General features: G+C 33.6%; 3 protein-coding genes across 6 annotated transcripts; 1 reads left to right on the top strand and 2 right to left on the bottom strand.

The window, feature by feature from the left end:
* Positions 1-247: 247 nt before the first annotated feature.
* LOC101219193 (lon protease 2) lies at positions 248-1,914 on the bottom strand. Its single transcript, XM_004147798.3, has one exon. It carries the CDS (start codon positions 1,624-1,626, stop codon positions 754-756), a length of 873 nt encoding a protein of 290 aa, XP_004147846.1. The 5' UTR covers positions 1,627-1,914; the 3' UTR covers positions 248-753.
* A 2,975-nt stretch (positions 1,915-4,889) lies between these two features.
* On the top strand, positions 4,890-6,150 carry LOC101219430 (thioredoxin H-type). Its single transcript, XM_004147799.3, has 3 exons — positions 4,890-5,347; positions 5,430-5,552; positions 5,763-6,150. The coding sequence occupies exons 1-3, from the start codon at positions 5,261-5,263 to the stop codon at positions 5,889-5,891; spliced, it is 339 nt and encodes a 112-aa protein (XP_004147847.1). The 5' UTR covers positions 4,890-5,260; the 3' UTR covers positions 5,892-6,150.
* A 69-nt stretch (positions 6,151-6,219) lies between these two features.
* On the bottom strand, positions 6,220-13,267 carry LOC101219667 (beta-galactosidase 5). 4 transcript variants are annotated; one of them, XM_031882703.1, is made up of 21 exons: positions 12,862-13,267; positions 12,642-12,701; positions 11,497-11,797; positions 11,306-11,401; positions 11,114-11,226; positions 10,874-10,940; positions 10,658-10,750; positions 10,074-10,217; positions 9,890-9,978; positions 9,687-9,792; positions 9,503-9,590; positions 9,187-9,305; positions 8,936-9,100; positions 8,639-8,814; positions 8,202-8,311; positions 7,940-8,049; positions 7,673-7,783; positions 7,477-7,587; positions 7,189-7,391; positions 6,765-7,086; positions 6,220-6,666 (listed from the first exon to the last, which is right to left on the bottom strand). In XM_031882703.1, the coding sequence occupies exons 3-21, from the start codon at positions 11,668-11,670 to the stop codon at positions 6,529-6,531; spliced, it is 2,535 nt and encodes an 844-aa protein (XP_031738563.1). In that variant the 5' UTR covers positions 11,671-11,797; positions 12,642-12,701; positions 12,862-13,267; the 3' UTR covers positions 6,220-6,528. The 4 variants fall into 4 exon arrangements, with proteins under 4 accessions (XP_031738563.1, XP_011652436.1, XP_011652437.1 ...); XM_011654134.2 differs by lacking the exon at positions 12,642-12,701; XM_011654135.2 differs by lacking the exon at positions 12,642-12,701 and having other exon boundaries at positions 11,497-11,740.
* Positions 13,268-20,947: the final 7,680 nt, after the last annotated feature.

The following is a 20,947-nucleotide window of genomic DNA, read 5'->3' as shown; positions in this document are numbered from 1 at the left end:
ACATTCGACTGCAAAACCAAACAGATTCGTCCCCCACCTCCACGACCTCGATAATAATAATCTAATTGAAGCACATATCAAATTCAAGATCTTGTGAACTTCCTTCAAAACTCATGGGGGTTAGTGCAAAGCAAGTTGTGGTAGTTTAGAAGATGGATGTAGGTTGAGGTCTAAAGGAGCAAACTAGTTGTGTAGGGCTAAATTGCAATGGGAATCAGTGAATGAACTAATAGAACAATACCCATCATCACAAAACAGAACATAAAGAAATTTAACCATCCAATGTTCCAACACAATGTACTGCTATTTCCCTCCACCTTGGCATTACCCACAAGAGCTAACAGGTACAGGAAATGATTCCATACAATCAAAGACAAATATCTGACTCTGATCCTAAATGTGAACATCTCTAGATTCTAGATAACTTTGAAAGTCATAAAACTCTAGATAAATTTCCAAGTGCAACCAAAATCTGATTTGACAAGAAAGAATGAAAGCCAAGAACACAAGTAATCCACCTAAAACCTTCAGATCATGTGCAATTTCTATATCAAGTATGTAAGCATCGGTACACCAGATGAAGCAAATTCAATTATATATCAAAATTTACAGCTTTAATAACATCCATCCCTTGTATAAAGTACTTGTAAAGGCAAGCAAAACTTAAGCATTACCTTCAATTTGCTTCTTTAGGCTTCAACGATCTAGCTCAATCTGTTTGGAATTTCCATAGAAACCTCTCAAACTTGCCTTTCAACTGTTCGAAGGAAATACATCTTTAACAGCAGAAGCAGCGGTCAAGTAATTAAGAGTGTTTCTCAATGTCTCTTTCTCCCTTTTCAACCTCGCCGCCGTATCCTCCAATTCAAGCAACGCTTGTTGTTCTCTCGGCGCCCCTTCAAACGTGCTTCCAACGAAAAACGAGAAAGGAGTTGGGAATAAATTCCTTCTCAAATCCTGAACCTCTTTCTCTGGCTTACCACTCAACTTATTCGACAATCGAATCACGTCCTTCATGTACGATTCTACCTCATTCGCCAACGTATCCAAATCCTCTTCACCATTCCCGGATGGCCGGTCCTCAAGCCATGTAACTTCAGCAACAAGATACGGTTTCGTCCGAACAAGATTAGTGACTCGAAACCGCTCTTGGCCTTTACAAATAAGGAAGAATCGATCGTCAACGAGTCGCTCATGTTTAACAATCTCACCAACACATCCGACATCCGTGGTACCGGAAACTGGATCAGTGTAAATAACTCCAAAGCGAAGATCGGTTTGGAGTACAGTGTGCATCATCATCCTGTAACGAAACTCAAAGATCTGCAGAGGAAGAATAGCGCCAGGGAAGAGAACGAGAGGAAGGGGAAAAAGCGGAAGCTCAACAACATCGTCTGACTTAGGAGAGCCGGTGTGATGTTTTTCGGGGAAAGAGGAAGCAGAACACTTGAGAGAATTAGGTTTGTGGTGGCGGTGGCGAAAAAGGGAGGCGGCGGAGGAGGAGGAGGCGGGAGAGAAGAATCTAGGGCTAGGAATTAAGGAAGAGGAAATGGAGTTGGGGTTTAAAATGGGTTTATGGGATAAAGAGGAAGAGGAAGAAGAAGGAATGAGCTGAGGGAGAGCCATTGAAAAGGTGCCAGTGTTCTCACAAAAATAAAAAGTGTTATAGATAAAGGAGAAGCAAAATTGTTTGCTTGTTTGTTAGAGAGACTGTGTTCTGAGCTCTCTACCTCACAAAATAAAAAAATATCAAAAACTCTCCCAGAAATTAAAAATATTTATTTACTTCTCTCTATCTCTTTTCTTCTTTTCTTCTTTTCTTCTTTTTCTTTCGTCTCTCTCCAATCAAACAAAAATCTGGTGGTTTTAAGGAGAGGCCAAACTCCAATTCAGATTGTGGATAATATGGAGAGAGAGAGAGGAAATAATTTGAGATTGAGAATGTTAAGTCTGTCAAAATATGTGGATTCAGAATTCCCAACGGGCGATTTGAAACGGAACAATCAACATTCTGCTGATACCATACGATACCACTCTCAAAATACTTTTTCTCATTGGGCTCATTAGGTTTAGTATTCGCTCTTAAGCCCAATAATGCATATACCTCCAGGCCCAATTAGTTCACTGATTGGGTTGGTTTACGGTCCGTCACCAACCTTGAAAAATCAAAGCAACCCATTTTAAATTTGGGTTCGGTTGGGTGGATACTGCTTTTTCTTTTTAATTATCAATAAATATTTTTAAAAATGGTAAAATATAGAAACCATTTACAAAATATAACCAAATTCGTCATTTGGAGGCAACTCAGATTCGGTTTATTTTCAAACTCACTCTCTCTCATCAGCATTTCTCATGAAATCCTAAGAAAAATAAAAGACAAATGGGAAAGTGAAACAATAACTAAGAACCTTAAGCCTACAATCACAATAGTAATAAGCACATCTTCCCACATTTATTCATTATTTCACCAAAGTATTTACACGGAACCAAACTTTTTCACATTCTATGCTCTTTAAGTTTAACTTTCAACTTCTTTCATAAAATAAATCCAACACCCCACCTCCTTCAGCCTTCCTAAAAGAAATCCCTATCGTTGGAAAGGAATTTTTGGAGGTGGGATATTTGTGTTAAACACACCTTTATTTTTTTTGGTTTGATACAAGTGCTCGGGATTGTCACACCCTAAATGCACAACACACAATTTTGTTTATAACCTACCGATAGATCCATATACACTTTTTCAACAAGATCACCATGTAAAAAAGCAGTATCCACGTCCAACTGAACTAAAGTTCAATTCAAAAAAGTAACCATATTAATTAAGTTACACTTGAGTCTTTTAACAGTTATAAGCTTCGCAACATGAAAAGAAATCAATTTGATCAACATAATCAAAATCTTCCTCTTGAGTACAACCCTTGGCAACTAAATTGTATCATTGCTCTTGAACTTCACTTTACAATAGATCAAGTGACATTAGTTTCGGTAACTTTCAACTCATCTTTCATGCTCATATGGAGCATCCCGATGATTAAAAAAATTAGGTTCAAAAGTTGACAAAATTGTCAAGACAAAGACTTCTATACAAAGGAGGAAGTTTGTTATAATCCATAAATATCTTTATAAATGACACTTAAATATTAGAGAAACCAAAGGTTGTGATTGTAACAAGCTGCAACGAAAATACTTCAAGTATAAAGGAGGCCTGGAAGATCGAGTGAAATGATGAAGAGCCTAAACTTCAACAAAATTTGTGACAGCAGAGCCTAACAACTTTGTAATCAATACTCTGAACTTACAATACACGATCTATGTTTGTTGACATTGTTAGCAACTTTAGCTGTTGGACTGGAATAAGAAGAATTACTTCCAACAACATTATGTAAAGGAACATTCACATCCTAAAGACAAATACTCAACCATATGTTCGATCCTATTCAAAAACTATGTCCATCACATTGAATAGTAGCCAAATTAGAATGCAAAATAGTATAGACAATATGACTGATGGTAGACAAGGTAAGATTAGGAAACAAATCAACTAGAGATCATGATCTTGTGGAGTATTTTGAATGAAAAGAATAGATCTACTCAAGAAAGATAGCATCACCAGAAAGAAAGAACTCTTTTTCAATATCAATACAAGCAATATCCCTTCATACTCGAAAAGAAGAGAAGAAATTTAATTTAAAAAAATAAAAGACGAGTCTGTAAATTAGCATAAAAGAAACAATTGCTTAATAACAATTTAGTGTGATAATTTTAGTTCTAAAAGTTGTGCTGGTTTATCACACATTTTTAATTTTTAATTATGATTTTCATTTTGTTTTATTCAAATAGTTGAATGTTTAACCAAAATTTTAAATTAGAATCACTACTTTTTGGTTCGTATGAAAGTTATATACAATTAATTGATAAATAGTTGGCAACATTATATTGTTTAAATTAGATACATTCATTAATTAAGTATAAAATCAATTGTTATGTGAAGTTATGGATGTAGACAATCTCATAAATAGGATTGGTAGGTTGTTTTGTATTGTATGCAAGTCTGAAGTAGAATATACATAAAAGGAGTTAATGTCATCCAATCAGTTTTCTTTTATTATTTCATCTCAAATATTTTATATGGTGATTATTGATTTGGAGAACAAAGTGGTATCAAAGCTTGAGTCTGGAGTTTAAAAAAATTGTTTTTGCAAAGTACCTCGACTTACAAAAGAAAATTATAGCAATTGGTGTATTTGAATGAAAGATCTACTTGTTTTACAAGATGTGTGAGACATTGTTAATAATGACCACGAATAACCAAGAAGTGATGCAGCTTTGAATCAAGCTCAATGAAAAACTTTACAAAATACAAGGAAAAGAGATTAAAAAAAAAAAACTTTCACCATCATTTATCAAGTCATCGATGATTCAAATTTTGAGAAAATTTATGGAGTAACTTCTACACATCAAGCATGGAAAATTTTGAAGAATGTGTATAAAGGAGTAGATCAAGTTAAGAGACTTTTTAAGAAGAACAAGCAGAGGATTGAACAACTTTTTCAGTCAAATTTGAAATTAAAAGACAAGAAAGACAACCTAGAAAAAGAAATCAAGGTCGTGGACGTGGTGATTTCAGAGTACCAAGATACATCTACATCTACATTTTATTGTATTATACTTCAAAATGTAGCAAGATACGTATATTCAAGAGAGTACCCCAGCTTTCCTCGAAATAATGGAAGGCACTAGGTAGCAACTAATGTTTAAGCGGTATAATAGATATTTTTTAAATGGAAGGGCAATATGGTAAACAGACATTATTAGATCCCTTTGTATGGTTTTGTATATACTATCAATGTAGATGTAGACTAATATATCATAGGTATGTAATTTAGCCAAGATTGGGAGGTGCGATCGATGCTTACCTAGTTGCGTACCGCGTAGTGTAAGCCGCAAAATCTGATGCTCTTCTCATTTTGCTTTGCTTATTATACCTTCCTTGAATTTGTTCTCTCCTAACGCACTCCCATTGTTCCGATTCTTCAACATCAAAAAGTCGGAGCTCTCCCAGCTTTCTCAATTGGTTCCATTTCATATCCACCGCTAATAAGGCTTTCCAATTACTCCTTCCTTTCCTTCTCTTCTTCCTATAAATGGACTCATTCACATTTTTATTACTTCAATTCAATTTCCCTGTCGGACGACGGTCTTACAGGGAAAACCAATTCCAAGTTATTACTCTCTTTGCTCTTGTAATTTAAGATTGAACATGGCGGAAAAGAGCCAAGTGATTGCGTGCCATACCGTTGAATCATGGAAGCAGCAGCTTCTCAAAGGGAAACAATTTGATAAATTGGTATTGCTTGATCCAAATCTATTGGTTTCTTCATGTGTTCTTCCTCTTCTCTTCCTCTTTTTAAACAATTTTAATTCTACAGATTGTCGTGGACTTCACCGCTGCATGGTGCGGTCCCTGCCGTGCCATTGCTCCGGTTTTTGTAGAGCTGGCTGAGAAGATGAGTAATGTCATTTTCTTGAAGGTCGACGTTGATAAATTGACTGTAAGTTGATTCAATTCAAGCTTTCTAGATGTCTGTACGAATGACTCAATCTTAGCAGCATCAATTGATAATTGTCCAAAATGTATCATGATTGAGCCATTCTGCATTAATGCCTCTAGAATGGGTGATCTCTACCCTACAAAACTATTGTATCGTTAGTTGAGTGATATTGTTAAGACTACAAACAAATAATGGAAATCTTTTGTGCAGACTGTTGCTGCGGAGTGGGGAGTGAGTGCATTACCTTGTTTCATGTTCTTGAAGAATGGGAAGATGGTGGATAGGTTTGTAGGTGCAAGAAAAGATGCATTGCGGAAGCTCGTATCACACCATGCCTAATCTAATGGGGAAACTCTATGCTGAGGAGATAACCACCACCTTTCTTTTTTCTTGGATTTCTATCAGAACCAGAAAAAGGTTTATGCAACTTTTGTGAGTTGCTATAAATTGATGCTTTTTAGTTAGCACAACTTTTATTTTTCTTGTTTAGGATTGTTTTTAAGTCATTTTTACTATTTCTAGAGGCTATCAGACTTGTTGTGTAATGAATGAGCATCTATTATTTTCTTGAATAAAAATCAGCACCTATTTACAGTTTCATAAGGTTCTTTATCAGTTTGCAGCCAAGATGATGCTAAAATACTAATCCAAAAGAGAAGAATTTGAATAATGAATACATGCTCCTTTATAACTTAAACTTATACCATTTAGTTAATACAATGCCTAGAGAATAGAGGCTATGGGGCAAATGACTACCATGATCTTTCAAGAAAACAATGTAATGAGCTTGAGCCTTCCCATTTATAGGGATTATGAGTTCACAAATGATAACTTACACATATCTATCATATATAATGCGTAATACAGCATATGATCTATGAAATTTATCTTCAATTTGTAAGTTGAAATCTCCTTGGCTTCACAACATGAAATAACATGCTGGTAAGGAGCAAGGATGTTGGTTGTTGAAATGTTTTTATGAACCGTGTCCATTGATATCTGTTATGCCACAATCAACTTCAACTAATAATTGTTTCAATTCATTAGGACATGGGTCTACTCCAAAGTTATCTCTGGTTGTTGATACTGAGCAACTTTTCAGCCCAATGCATTTCTGTAGAAATATTTTAAATTATGAACTGTTAGTTTTAAAATGGCCTTCAAAAACTTTATATGAACGTTAGTCTTAAGATTGTTTAGATAAGAAAGGACCTTCTCGATTATGGCATGAGAATCTGGTGCATGGCAAGTTCCTTTTTGGTAACTTCCACAAGTTCCAGAAGGAGTTCCAAAACTTGCAAATTTTATGGCTGATATGACCTGCCCAGGATTACATTGCAGGTGAAGAGAATCTAGTTCCTCATTGCTTTCGATGATGTAACTATCATTCTTAGCATGGTATTCAACCGCCTCGCCACAAAGACCAGTTACAGACCTCCTCATAAGTGATATTTTGGATGCGTCCCCACCAAGTTCTTCAAATAACACCAATACATTGTTAGTTGGCTTTAACCAGGATCGAGGTACGTGATACCTGCAAGAATATAAAATAAATGAGGGGAATCAGCTTGTGAAAGTCAACGAATCATCTAAACTCATACAAAGAGTAGAATTTTATTCTGGTATACAGAGTTACCATCTTTGGGTAGGCTGCCCACAACCATTTTCACACGTGGGAGGTCTATATGTCCCAGCATAAGTACACCTACTGCAACCACCTTTTGCATAAGCCATCCAATATCTCCCAATACTCTGTCCATTAATCCATGCCTGGCCCTTGCCCATGCTTCTCAAGTCCAAAGCTAATGGCTCGTTCCCTCTTGGAGCATTGAAACTAGCCTGCAATCCAATTAGTTACAAAAAATTTATCATTTGAGGGGCTAATTCAATTTGTACCTGTTTCCACTTTTCTTAGAGATTTTACCTTGTACCATGTCAATGGCCGCTGACCTTGTAAAAGAGATCCTTTTATCCAATCTACAGACGTAGCTTCGGTTGGAGAGACCAAATTCATTGCCTCTCCTTTCAAGCCTACCTATTGCCAGTAAAGAGTATTAGACTGAATCAACAAAATGGGAAACCCCGGTCATCTGATTGGTACATGTTTTGAGTAATTTTACCTGGTAACTCCATTTCTGCCAAGTCAAATCTTTCTTTCCCCCATTAAGCCCACTTATTGAAATCGGACCGAGAATACCCGTTTGCCATTTCTCAAAATGCAACCCAACATTCTAACAACAAATGAAAATCCGCAATCAGTTAACCTGATTAAATTAGCTCACTACAGTTAAAAATGTAATCAACTATGTACACCTAAAACTATAGTTAAGGCAAAGTCAAGTTGCTTGTTTCAAAACTTAAAGGTGGATTTATGGTGAAGAAGTAACCGGTAAGCCGACAGCAATGCTAAGTAGAGCAATTTTGTTCATTCCAGCTCGTAAGTTGATAGGGCCTGTATATGTAAATGCTGGATGTTCCCTACTTCCATAAGCCGACCCTGTATTATATGTTACAATAAAACTTCACTATAATTTGGTTGGAATTTCCGAGTGAAAGTACGCTACTTCTAAAATTCAAGAAAATTAAACAACTAATAACATAATCTCAATCACCACATTGAAGAGGAAGTATGAAGGATTGTAGGCATACCTGAGAACTGTCCATTGATAAAAACATGGACAGCATGACCAGCTGATCGCACAGATAAAGTAGGCTTTTGTCCTCCTCTAAGAAATGCCTCTGATGAACTGATGCCAACACTAGATATAATGCAAATTTATTGTCAATGCAAAAGAACGTCATACAATATTATTTAGGCCTATCTATTACATCTCACCTCCCACCTCCAATTCTATCAATTCTAAATGAACAAGTATTCTATACGAGTTTCCTACTAAGGACTATCACAAGTACTTTAGTACCATTCACTACATTCTGAAGTAACTTGCATTCCTTATGCAATATGGTGTAGACGTGCAATAATCCAGTTACCATGTATAGATGCCATTCAATCTATATTGATAAGAAAGCTTTCATATAATACTATAAACTAGGCAGCTGAAGATACCATATAGTTTCAGGCTCACCTTGTCATGTACCAAAGATAGTCACTGGTATCTCTAGTGACATTTATCTGCTCCAAGAGTCCAGCAACGGTCATTCTTGAACTGCCTCCTAAGGAATATGTATCTTCATTATAAGTTTCCCATGACAACTTGGAAATTGTTGGCAACATTTGGGTTTGTGCAATATGAACTCCAACCTTGATAAGCACAGAACAATCTGAATTCTTAAAACATAGGAGAAGAAAATGTACGTGTACTAGAAAAGATTTCCTAAATTTCAAGAGTAAATCTTCATAGAACGACCCGTATAATTTATACCTGTGCAGTATTGAACACAACACGCTTACAGTCGGGAAGGATGCTTATTGACCATGCAGGCAAAGCATAACGCATGTTGTTGAACACCACTGTAGCTGCAGAATTTGTATGGTAATTTGCAAGAAAAGCCGCACACCTTCCAGGTCCCGAAGAGAAAACATGAGCCTGGAAAATTACCACAGTTAAGCTATGAAACATCATCACAATTTAGGAAGAAAACGATTGAATAAACATTAAACAAAAAGGCCAACCTGCTCATAGGCTCCTAGTGAGGTAACTGTAGGATCTGAAGATACTAAAGCATGCTCACATAACTTAATGGCCCTATGGAGGTTCTTCAGATGGCCATATTTTGGTTGTCTGAGCATACCTAAACGTAATTAAGCAAGTGTCTTCACTTTCTAGTAGCAGAAATAGAATTGCAGTTGATTTTTCATCAATAATGTCAAGAAATATACTTCAAGATGTGTGTCAAATGTTCAGGGAATAAACAGTTATAAGAACAAAAAAATTCCTCGTCTTTAAAATGAAGTCCAATTTATTTTGTGATATGTTCAGCCTTCTCACCATATTCATCGAGTGGCGCATCGTAGTCATAACTAGTTGTAATGAATGGGCCTCCAGCAGTGCGTCCAAAGTTGGTTCCTCCGTGATACTTCCATTAGTCACAAACAAGTAAAGTGGATTCAGTTTTATGTCAGGCATATCAAGTCCATTAAAGCAGTCAAGTTAGTTGAGCAAGCTGACCAACCATGTAATAGTTAAAAAGTGAACCACCCTTTTGTACAAAGCGTGCAACTGCAAATGCCAAATCTTGGACTGGCCGACCATAAACAGGACCACCAAACTCTGTAAACCTTGAATTACATGGTAAGTTGTTAAGATAGAAGGATTATAATAGTAATTCCATTGGTGGATTGGATATCCCAGAGGATTAAGAAATAAAATATATACCAGCCACTCCAAGCCTCTGTCCATAATGTAGGCTTGTAAGGCTTATTAGGCGAGAAGTAGTCACAATAAAAACCATTGCACGAATTTATCTGTCACCAAAAAATGGAGAATATAATACCCAAAATTTTGGAGTGAGGTTTAAAGAAAAATTTATGTGTCGTTAAACAAGAAAGAGATGACTTACCACAGGATCAGGAGCATCATCTTCCTTGCACATCACCCAAGGCACTCCTGTATTCAGTCCAACAGCCATTTTTGCCGCCCAATTCATATAGGCATGACCAGCAGCTCCAAGAGCTTTACTTTGTGGCCCATACTCGTTTTCAATCTAAGAAAGCAAAATTGAATTGTAAATATTAGCTCTGCTTTATTTTAGCTTTCTATTTTATTTTTAGTGTTTCAATTTCTATTTTCATTTCTCATAAAGAAAATTTGAATTATTAACCAAAATTTTAAAACAAAAATATTTTTTAGATTTTAGAACTTGGTATGAATTTTGAAAACATTATAAATACCAAAAAATAGAAACTCATAGATAGAAGCAGTGTTTATAAGTCCAATCTTAAAAAAATCAAACAATTATCCAACTAAGCTAGTTAATTTCTTAAACAAAATTCAATTCCAATCGTCTTCACAGCAGAGTAGCTCTTTATTCTGGGGACCCTTTCTCAGCCAAATACACTTTATTGTGCTCACTTATAAACGGCATCCATAGCATTGATTGTAATCACCCTAGATGGAGATGTCACTAAAGGTTCTCGACCATACCTGCGAAAGGATAATAGGGCCACCTTGTGAGGCAAATAGCTTTTCGCTCTTCATCATTTGTACAATTTTCTGGGTAAACCCTTGCATTGCCATCTAGAAACAAAAAGCCAAAAAAGAACCACGAACTGTAAACTTCATCAGCTGCTAGTGAAAGTCCCAAGTAATTTCCATGAACAATTTTAAGAATCAGCTAATAATAAATGGAGAAAAATTAACCTTGAAAGGTCCATTATCAGTTCTAAAGCTAATTCCAGGAACATACTTTAACCAAACGGGAAATCCACTATACAATAAAATATAAACAAAAAATTGTCAAGTGTCATCAATAATAAATACTATGTCAGTATCATTTATCACAAAGTGAAATAACAGAGAGATGAAAAGAATACTGCATCTGATTTCAATCATTTACTTCATAAACTGACAATAAAAAACAAGGGGAGAAGTTTAGTGTACCCAAAATTCCACTCTGCACAAACATAAGGTCCTATACGGAGATGAACATAAAGACCCACTCTCTGCGCCGTCTTTATGAAACGTACGAGATCGTACCTCCCCTCAAAATCATACTAAGTCAAGTGAGAGCAAACAAATTAACCACAAAATTTACCAAATTTTGGATCCATAAAATGAGTTATGAGATAGTACATTGCCAGGAGAAGGTTCGTGAACATTCCAAAAGACATAAGTATCAACTACGTCCAATCCCCCATCCTTCGCCTTCTGCATAAGATCATCCCACATCTACCAGTACCAAATCGAAGAAAAGAGAAGCTAAATATGAGTGAAACGCTTAAACGATTGCAGAATGAGTTCAAAATTAGAAGAGAGATACTTACTTCAGGAGTGCTTCTAGGGTAGTGAATGGAACCAGAAATGAGAATTCGCCTTTGGCCATTGATGAGAATGGCTTTCTTATCATAAGTCACAGTAGTGCATTGTGTGGATCGAAAACCAAGCAATGCAGCCAAGAAAACAAAGAACAGGAAACTGGAAACCGAGAAAGTTTCCATGGATTTAATTTACTCTTCAAGCTAGAAACTGAAATGGGAATGTTGATCTACTCCAGTGGTTTAATGGTAGCTAGTAGTTGAAATCCGAAAAAGGAGAAGAATTAATCATTGAATTGTAAGCGTAAGCCTGAAGTGAACGTTTCACCAAAAATGGTCAGACTCACAAGTCACAACCTATCAACTACAAAAAGCTACGACTATTGTGTGTGTGTGTGTATAAATGAGAATTGTGAGCAGTAGCATTATCAGTTTGCTTATAAATGTGCCTATTTTTCAGCTCAGCTACAGCGTATGAGCTTTTTTCGGATGAAATAAAAAATGGATTACATAAAATCGTTTTGATTAAATTTACAAATTAGCTTGAAGACGTGTCGTTTAATATTGTTCTTCACCCGTGGACGAAGAATGCCCTAAATCGTTTTCTTTATTTGTAGATTTTCGACCTCTATTATTTATTAAATTGAATTTAAGGAGGTTTGATTTTGAAAATAAGTTTCATTAAATTTTAATCTTTTTTAAATTATATGGATTAATTTTTTATTTAATGAATAAATTTCGTTATAACAACTGTCTAATTAACTTTCATGCACCCAATCAGAGCTGGAAAAGACAGTTGTTTTTTAATGTAAGATCACTGACGAATCTTACCAAATTAATTATTTGATTTTAAAACATAAAAGACTATAATTATTTAACTCTACACTTCATTAATAACTCAATGCAGATTATTATATGTTTTGATGATTTAATATCAATTTACTATTTCTGAAACTAATATTAAAAAAACTACTACCGGTGTAATTAATTTTCCCAAGATTCTATTTTAATCTTTATAATGTTTTTTATATTTGTAGATCTTTAGTGCAAAACTATTTTAGTCTTTTTTTTTCTTTTCATTCGTTTTCAATTCATAATTCAACAAAAAAAAAAAAAGAAGAAGAAAGAAATTCATTTTGAATGTGACATCTTACCCACTGTGCATTGCTACTTGTTCATCTAAGCATGTGCCCCCGTCCAGAAAATAAACTTACCTAATATATCCCACGTTCATGTTTCTATTAGATAGAAAAATTTGTTGATGAACTATCTTAAAATGTATCGAATAAATTAATGGAGAAGTAAATCAAAAAATATGTTCATATTTTGTCTTGAATCTACTTTCAAATTGAATGTTGAATAAAAAAAATTTACCTTTGAAGAATGCATGTAGACTACTTGTTAAATCGTTATGATCTTCATCTTGTTCACTTTTCTCATCTCTTCATCTTCCTTAAGAAACCCCATTTTTTAAACTCCTTTTCTTCTTCCTTACTCTCTCAGTGAATCATGCAAGACAAAAAGAACTACAAAGAAAGGGAAGTGACTGGTTGCAGAGATGTTGAAAAGGTGAGAGAAAAGTAAAGGGCAGAAAAGTAACTTTGCATTTAATTTCCCCACTTTTACCCTTGTCTCAAAATATTCATTTTTGGCATCTTCAAATGTAAACAATATAAATTCTCAAAGGGGAGGGTACTACTACTTCTTCTTCTTCTTCTTCTTCTTTTTTTGGTTATAAGGTTGAATCCAGCGTCGTGTGTTACGTTATGTTGGAGAGGAGAAAAAATGTGGGAAAGAAAAGTGAGGAGAGAGTGATTAAAAGTTTGATGATAAGGATAATATTAATTTAATGATTTGGTAGCGTCACGATGAATTATTGGAGGAAGTTTATTGGTTGCATGTGGCCGATGTCCCCACCTTTTCGCCTTGTCATCCTCCGGCTGTCCTGGCTGTTGGATAGCCCACTCCCAGCGTCTCATCCATTCCAAAATGCATTAAACAATTCATAATGCCAAATTATTAAATATTATTTTCCTCATTATTCTTTCAAATTTTCTCAATTTAGTGCTTCGAAATCATTTTTTATTTTGATAGTAATTTATTTGGATCTTTGTACATATTCCACTTTATTTTACACTGTACTTTAAAATGATACAATTTTAAAATTAATTGAATGTAATCCTGTATCTATCAGCCATTAATTATTAGAAAAGACATAACATAAATACAATACATAATTTTCTTTGCAAGAAGGGACACTTTGGGTTCATCTCCAACCTTTGATTTTGTACTTCTAAATTATCAAAGCTTTTGAAAGTGACGACTCCAGGTGGAAAATCTACTCTCTTTCTTTTATGCAACAATTTTATGGTGACTACCAAACCTTCGACATTAAAAGAAATATCAGACCAATTTGAATTATTGATAAATTAGTCCTCAAGATTTAACTTTAACATTGTGGAGCTTCTTGAAGCAAGGTATGAAGTCTACGAAGAGGCTCTAAAGCCCAGGGAAAATTAAAACAGAAAAAATTCGACTTCCGAGTTTCAAGTTGACCGGTTGAGTTGAAGAAATTATACCAACTATATATAAAATAACATTTCACAACCTTGAGGGCCTCAATCATTCTTGGTATAGTTGACGTTAGGTTTTAACCTCATATGAGTATTTGAAGAATAATCTTATAAATAACTTCATTTGACAACCACAGACAACAAAAAATAAGTAAACTCCAAATGAGAACTTTAACCATCTTTTACATGCTTAGTTAACTCAATATGTTAGAGATTCAACATTTATTTTTTTAAGTTGGTGTGGCTTGTGTCATTTGCTATTTGTCATTCTGTCAGTTAAAATGTTCTACAAATACGGTAAGAATATCCTTTAATTATATGAAAAATGATTTGTGATTAATGTCTCATGGACTATTTCCTTCTCGAAGATTGGTGGAGTGTTTTAGGTCCATTCTTCCTTTTATGTCTGGTGGCTTTGATGGTTTTAGGGAAAAGATTTTTTAAGATAATATGTCACTTTGTGAGATTGTTTGTGAAAAAATAATAGGTAAATTTGACATAAGACAGAATATTAAGCATGTTGTCATAGGCAGTATATCTGATAAGATATTGTTTAGAAAAACAACCATAAAAGTAATGACACAATTATTGATAACCCAATTCGGCACAAAATCACGTATGGAGTGTAGTGTGCCCGATGGAATAAAACTGCACTATATAAAGAGTTTAGCAATTACAATAAAAATACTTATCGAACAAACTCCCTGTTCAGTGACTTTCATACAACTTGCTCTTCAACGTTTAAATTTAGGCTCTCCTTGAATTTAAACTTCCCCTCACTTTCACAAAAATGCTTCTTCAAACTCAATATGAGATCCTCTCAATACAATGTGCTTAGGCTTCCTCTAGGAGTGAGATCCACTCACATTCACCTATATTTAGACTCCCCCTAAATACAATATCAATATTGAACTCCTCTCAAGTTCTACAATAGCTACTGAATCAAAAGTCTCAGCGACAAGCATAAGAATTTTCAATATTAATACATGAAAGTTGTGGCTTAAACAAACCCTAAGCTCAAAACATTCAATACACATTTTTTCCATGAAAGCGATTAACCCTAAAAAAGAATAATGATACAATATATATGACTAGCTTTGGGAATGGAGATCATGAATGAAAGAATTATTACAATCCTGGTTTTGGAGAAGGATTAAGTGGGAGAAATATGAGAAATTATTTATAATCCTTGTTTGGAGGAATGATTATGACAAAAAAATTTGTTTTTTTTCATCTGTGTAATTTTTTTTGTACGTTAACCCCAATATGAGGAAATTTTTTTCATGGGTATGAATTTTTTTTCGTAAACCCAATACAAAATGAAAAATGTGCTAATATTTCTTTACATTTGTGTAAACTTTTGTTGTTTGTAAGCCTCAACAATAAAAAATTATATTCAAATTTATTTTTTTTAGTTAAGTTGTACCTTAACCCAAATACACACAAAAATTGCATTGATTTTTTTTTGTTGATTTTGTATAAATATTTTTTTTACTTGTAACATGCACCTAATGCACTTTCAAAAGTGATTTTTTTCTTCATTTCTACGGTAGGTTTGATTTTCTTATTTTTTTACATTAAGTCCAATACACAAAATAAATTTTATTAATTTTCTTTTTTGCTTTGTGTAAAATATGTTACTAAAATATGCTCCTTTTTAAAAAAATCTATTTTGACCTTAAACTTTTATTCAAATTAACCCAAACATAACAAGTTTTAGAATCAAAATTGATTTTTTTTAAATAAATTAGATTAAATTAAGAAGGATGGTGCATACATATACCAGAATTTAAAACAATTCTATAAGTTTTACGAAAATGGGAGCATTAAATACGATAAAATTGAAATTTCTTTTTATATATATTAAACATGAGAAATGAAATAATTTGTAATTAACGAAAATAATTAATAACAAAACAGAAGCAATTAGAATTTTGGTTAAGAAAAACATGAGTATCTTCGACAATAGTTGGTTGCTTAAAGGGCAAATTGCGTAGCGTGCAAAGAAAATATGTTTAATGGACGCCGTTCTTACGCCGTTTGTTTCTCCATTCCTTGCCCAATGACGTTGGGAAAATGTCGCATTTGGGAATTAGCGATCTTCGCTAGATTTCCGTTCCGTTTACGTCGGGCAGATTGTTTTGATTCTCCCACGAACACAAGTTGTATGCTACACGAGTGTGCCACATGCTTTCTTTACATCACTCGTTTTTCTTTAAACGTCTAATTTGAAATATGCATTCTAATATAATTTAAATTTTGATGCAACCTTTTTGGTTTAAATCCTAATTTTAAATTTATTTTCTTTCTATAGTTTTTAATTAAATTTTATTTTTTACGATCTTATTTTTATTTTGTCCTCAATTCAACCGGCATTCTAAAGTAAATTGGAGGTATTTATCTTTCTTTTATGCAAAAATAAATTGATCTCCAATTTATAGTGTGCTTGAATTACATTTTTAAGTTATTTTGAAAAAAAATTAAGTGTTTGGAAGTCATTCAAAATATCTTAAAAAGTTTAAACAAAAATAAGTTTTTAAAAAATATTTTTTTCTTAATTCAACTCAAACAGACCCTTAGTGAGGTACATTATATTTAGATTGTTAGTAGATACCACACACTAGTTTTAGTCATGAAAGGCTAAAACTAACTTAACATGAAAGTAGTGGGTAGAAAGTAGTTATTTAGTATCAACACTTCTTTATATTCCTGATTAATTTTTTTAACAAATTCAGTTGCATTTATATTGTCACAATTAAATTCTATGGCATTTTCTGTTGTTGTACGTTACCCGGTATCTTGCTTAAGGTATTGTTTCTTGCGTAATCAAGTCGCGTACTGGTTGTCTCGTAAAGTAGACAAAACGCTTAGTGGTCATAATGCAAAGCTGGAAAACAAAGAATAGTTAAGTAATGGTTGAGTCGTGGATCACGCTTTCTTTAAGACGTTTCATATAACTCTCTCTCGCATATCTCATATTATCGCAAGGTCATATCAATTTTACATGGTTGAAAACTAAAACACGAAAGACTCTGAAGATTTCATTCACATATTATTTGAAACATAGCTATCACATAGTTTAGTATTCTTGCATCGCATAAAGAATAACTCATAGTTTGGTATTCTTGCATAAATAATTTTTCATTCAACAATTCCCCACTTGAAATTTCTTTACTATCAATCCTCCACTTGAAAATTTTGAAAACATTTTCATTGAACAGTGTCTATTTAATATAATGTTCTACTTATATAATGTTATGCTTAAGTAGATGTGTCTCTTGACTTGAACCTTTATGTAGTGACAATTGTTTAGATTATTGTAAAGTAACTTGTAGTTTTGAACTTTATTTCTAACGCAATTTTACACATAACATTACTCGAGTGAAGTTCTAAAATTGCCCATACTTTGTGGTCTTGCATGTATATTTCAGTTTAGTAAATGTTCTAGAAATCTGCCTAGTTTTCAGACTAAAAATATACATTTAAGGATGATAAACATGATAAAATTAGGTTAAAAAAATACTATTTTTGGTTTAATTTTAGTTTGTATTCTTTTAATCGTTTCAGTTTTAGTATACTCTAACTAAATTTTAAATTTAGTCTATTCAAGTTAATTTTTATTAAAATTAATTAAACAATAATAATAATTTTCATACAATATAATATAATATTTTAATATATTTTTAAAATTTATAATAAAAGTGCTATAAATAAAAAAATTAACCCAAAAAAATATTATTAAAGATTAAATTTAAGTATTATACAGTGTAGAAATTAAAATTGGATAAATATTAAAGATAGGTCTCAAATTAAACCTACTCCAAGGTATAGAAAACAAAATGATAGTTTAACCAAAAAAAATTAATGAAAATTCTACTAAATGGCTTATTAAAATGTATGAATTGAATCAATCTTTAGGGTTGGACACCACCGTTTTGATTGGAAAATGACCCCTCTAAAATAGATAATCTCATTCCTCTCCTAACTTCTCCGTCGATCACACTTTCATTTCTTCTTTAGGTGCGCTTCCTTACACTTTTACTAATTATTTCAGGTCATAATTATTCTTTCTTTTTAATCTATAAATTAGACTAACAACCCTTTTATAAATTATTTTCTACGATTTTTTATTCTCAAGAGGGTTTGTCAGATGTGCTTTTAGCTGAATTAGCTTTCTCTGTTCTGCACATGGTCTAAAACATCAAGGTCTAAAGGTTGAAGCATACTAATAACCTTCAAAATATGAGGATCATAGGCCTCAAGTATATCTCTAGATTATATCTCACTATATGTAAGATAAGATTGACATTCCCTAATTCAGTAGTCATGCCAGCTCAAATCAAGAAAGGGTAGGAAAATACGTACGTCTCTCTCAAAAGAAAAATTACATAGGAAATGGAAATATGAAAACTGACTCTCCTTCTCTCATCAATTGATTTAGTTTATCCAATGAATATTCATATATAACTGTTATGTGTGTTCTTAAATTAAGAGACAGGAAAAATATTTTAGCAAACAATAAAAATAGCAAAGTAAGAAAGATAGAATAATTAGGAAGTGGTAGCATAGGATCCTTTTATTTGAATTTTTGAAAACAACGCAGCAGTATGTAAATAACAAACATAGAAACGTGTGGATAAAAGTAGCGTTCATAATCTAATAAATTTGAAAATATATTAAAAAAATGTAGACGTTTTTTTAGTAGCTATTTGATTTTTTTGTTTTTTATTTTTGAAAATTGTGTTTATGTTTCTTCCCACTTTTTTTTTCTTTATCACAATTTTCCTACTTTCAATGCACATATGTATGAATCATTAGCTAATTATTCTTTTTGTTGGGTGTTTCAATTTTTAAAGAGACACTCCTAAAAGGTAAGCAATAATGTGAAATATGTTATCTATTTTTGCTTAATGCAAGTTTGCTGAGTGATTTTACGTTTTTATTTTGATATTTTATGAGGAGCATTTTATAATGTAATTTGGAGTTGATGTCATTTCATAGCTAATTTGGGCCATTACGAAGTCACACAATTATAAATGTCTACCAAAGAATCATGTGTTAATGAAAAATTTAATGAAGAAAATATTTATTATTATTTTATTCAAAACTTGCATTCCTACATTGTTTCGGTAGCAATGTGGAAGTCTCCTCGTATACTCATAGATCCATTCATGGGTTTGGGCCTACGGGTACCCAAGTTTTGAGAGGAGGGAGGAGATAGACAAATGTAGATATGCCCATATCTGCACATGGATGCGTCGCGCGTTCATCGGGCGTGGAGAGGAGGGGAAAGGAGAAATAAAATAATAATACATACATTTTCTTTATTATAAACGGTTTTCTTTGACTTTTCAAAACCAAAACGGTTATATAATTAATTGGTAAAATCGTTTTTATTTTCTAAAGTAATTGGTCGTTAACATTGTGACCGTTGATGGCCTCCTACGTTTTGTTACTGTTGGTTGCCTCCCCATTTCTATATATACAGTTCCATTATTCACCTAAAAAACAAAAAAAGACTTTACACTCTCCCAAAGTTCTCTTTATGATACCGAGCAATACAATGTCTTCTTGAGTGTTGTGAATTCCAATTAGTCTGGATGCAAAGCTAACTAAAGAACGAGACTGTTTCATCCTGGGGTCGACGAGGCGATCAAACTATTTGCACAAAAAGAGCAGAGCTGTGAAACGCCTTAAAGAGAGCATGATCCGTGACTCAACTATTTTCCTAACCTGTTTTCTGTTTTTCAGTTTGTGTTTAACCATGCGATTTAATCACTTGTTGTTCTGATCAATACGCGAGTTCATTTGGCACACTAACTAGGAGAGATATCGTACCTTACGTGAGACACAAGGCGAAGTGTATCTACATACCGAAGCAAGCCGAGACGTCTAGAAGTGTAAAAAAAGCCATTTGGCTTTTGCCTTGCAGCGTCGTGGAGCTTTGGTGCTCCACGGTGTCACAATCACAACTTTTCAAACACGAGACTGACAATTGTGTGAACTTGTTCTAACTCAATGAACAAGTCAACCGTATGAAATTCAAAAGTCGCAGACAAACTCACGGTACAATGTAGTCTCCCTTCATGTTTTGAGAGAAATTGGTTTTATTATAAAATGTAGGAGAGAAAGAAAAGCATTGAAAACATCGTTAAAGAACGCACTTAAGACTGTCAATTGCAAAGAAAGCTTAGACTGCAAATAGTACAATAAGGCTTGGTCGGGGATTCAACTACTATGTCTCCTTTAAAGTACATTTTAAACATTTTTAGCTTTGATATACTTGCATATGAAAATGCCGAAACACCACACTCTAGTTCAGTGACAACAAAAGAAAAGCAAAAGACTAAACAAATTATAAAACATACAGATAAGGTGGTTTGAGGATCTCTTGCACAAAACTTGAGAGGATGTTGCTTCTTATCAGCCCACTTTCTCATACGCTTAGAGGCTTTCTCTAAATAAGCTTGAGTGATATCTGTAGTTTGTTTTCATTCTTTCATAAAGTTGTGTGCTTGTGAATTTTTTCCTGCATAAGGATGGTCAACAATATGAGGCAGTAAGGGTTGTCTTCCACTTACAATCTCAAAGGGACTCTTCTTCGTTGACAACCCGGTTTGAGCGTTAAAGCAAAATTGAGTCACATCCAATAACTGGACCCAATTATTTTATCTCGCATCAACAAAATGGCATAGATATTTCTTGAGCATACAATTGAATCGTTCAATTTGGCCATCAATCTGAGGGTGGTAGCTTGAGAATATGTTCAAGCTTATCCCCAAGAAAGTAAATAACTCAATTTAGAAGGTACCAATGAATCTATTATCCCGATCGCTCACAATGCTTGTTGGGACTTCCCATAACTTCACGACATGCTTAAAGAATAA

Source organism: Cucumis sativus, chromosome 3 (genome assembly GCF_000004075.3).
Source record: "Cucumis sativus cultivar 9930 chromosome 3, Cucumber_9930_V3, whole genome shotgun sequence".
In the NCBI taxonomy this organism is placed as follows: domain Eukaryota; kingdom Viridiplantae; phylum Streptophyta; class Magnoliopsida; order Cucurbitales; family Cucurbitaceae; genus Cucumis; species Cucumis sativus.
This window is presented reverse-complemented; position numbering and strand designations above follow the sequence as displayed.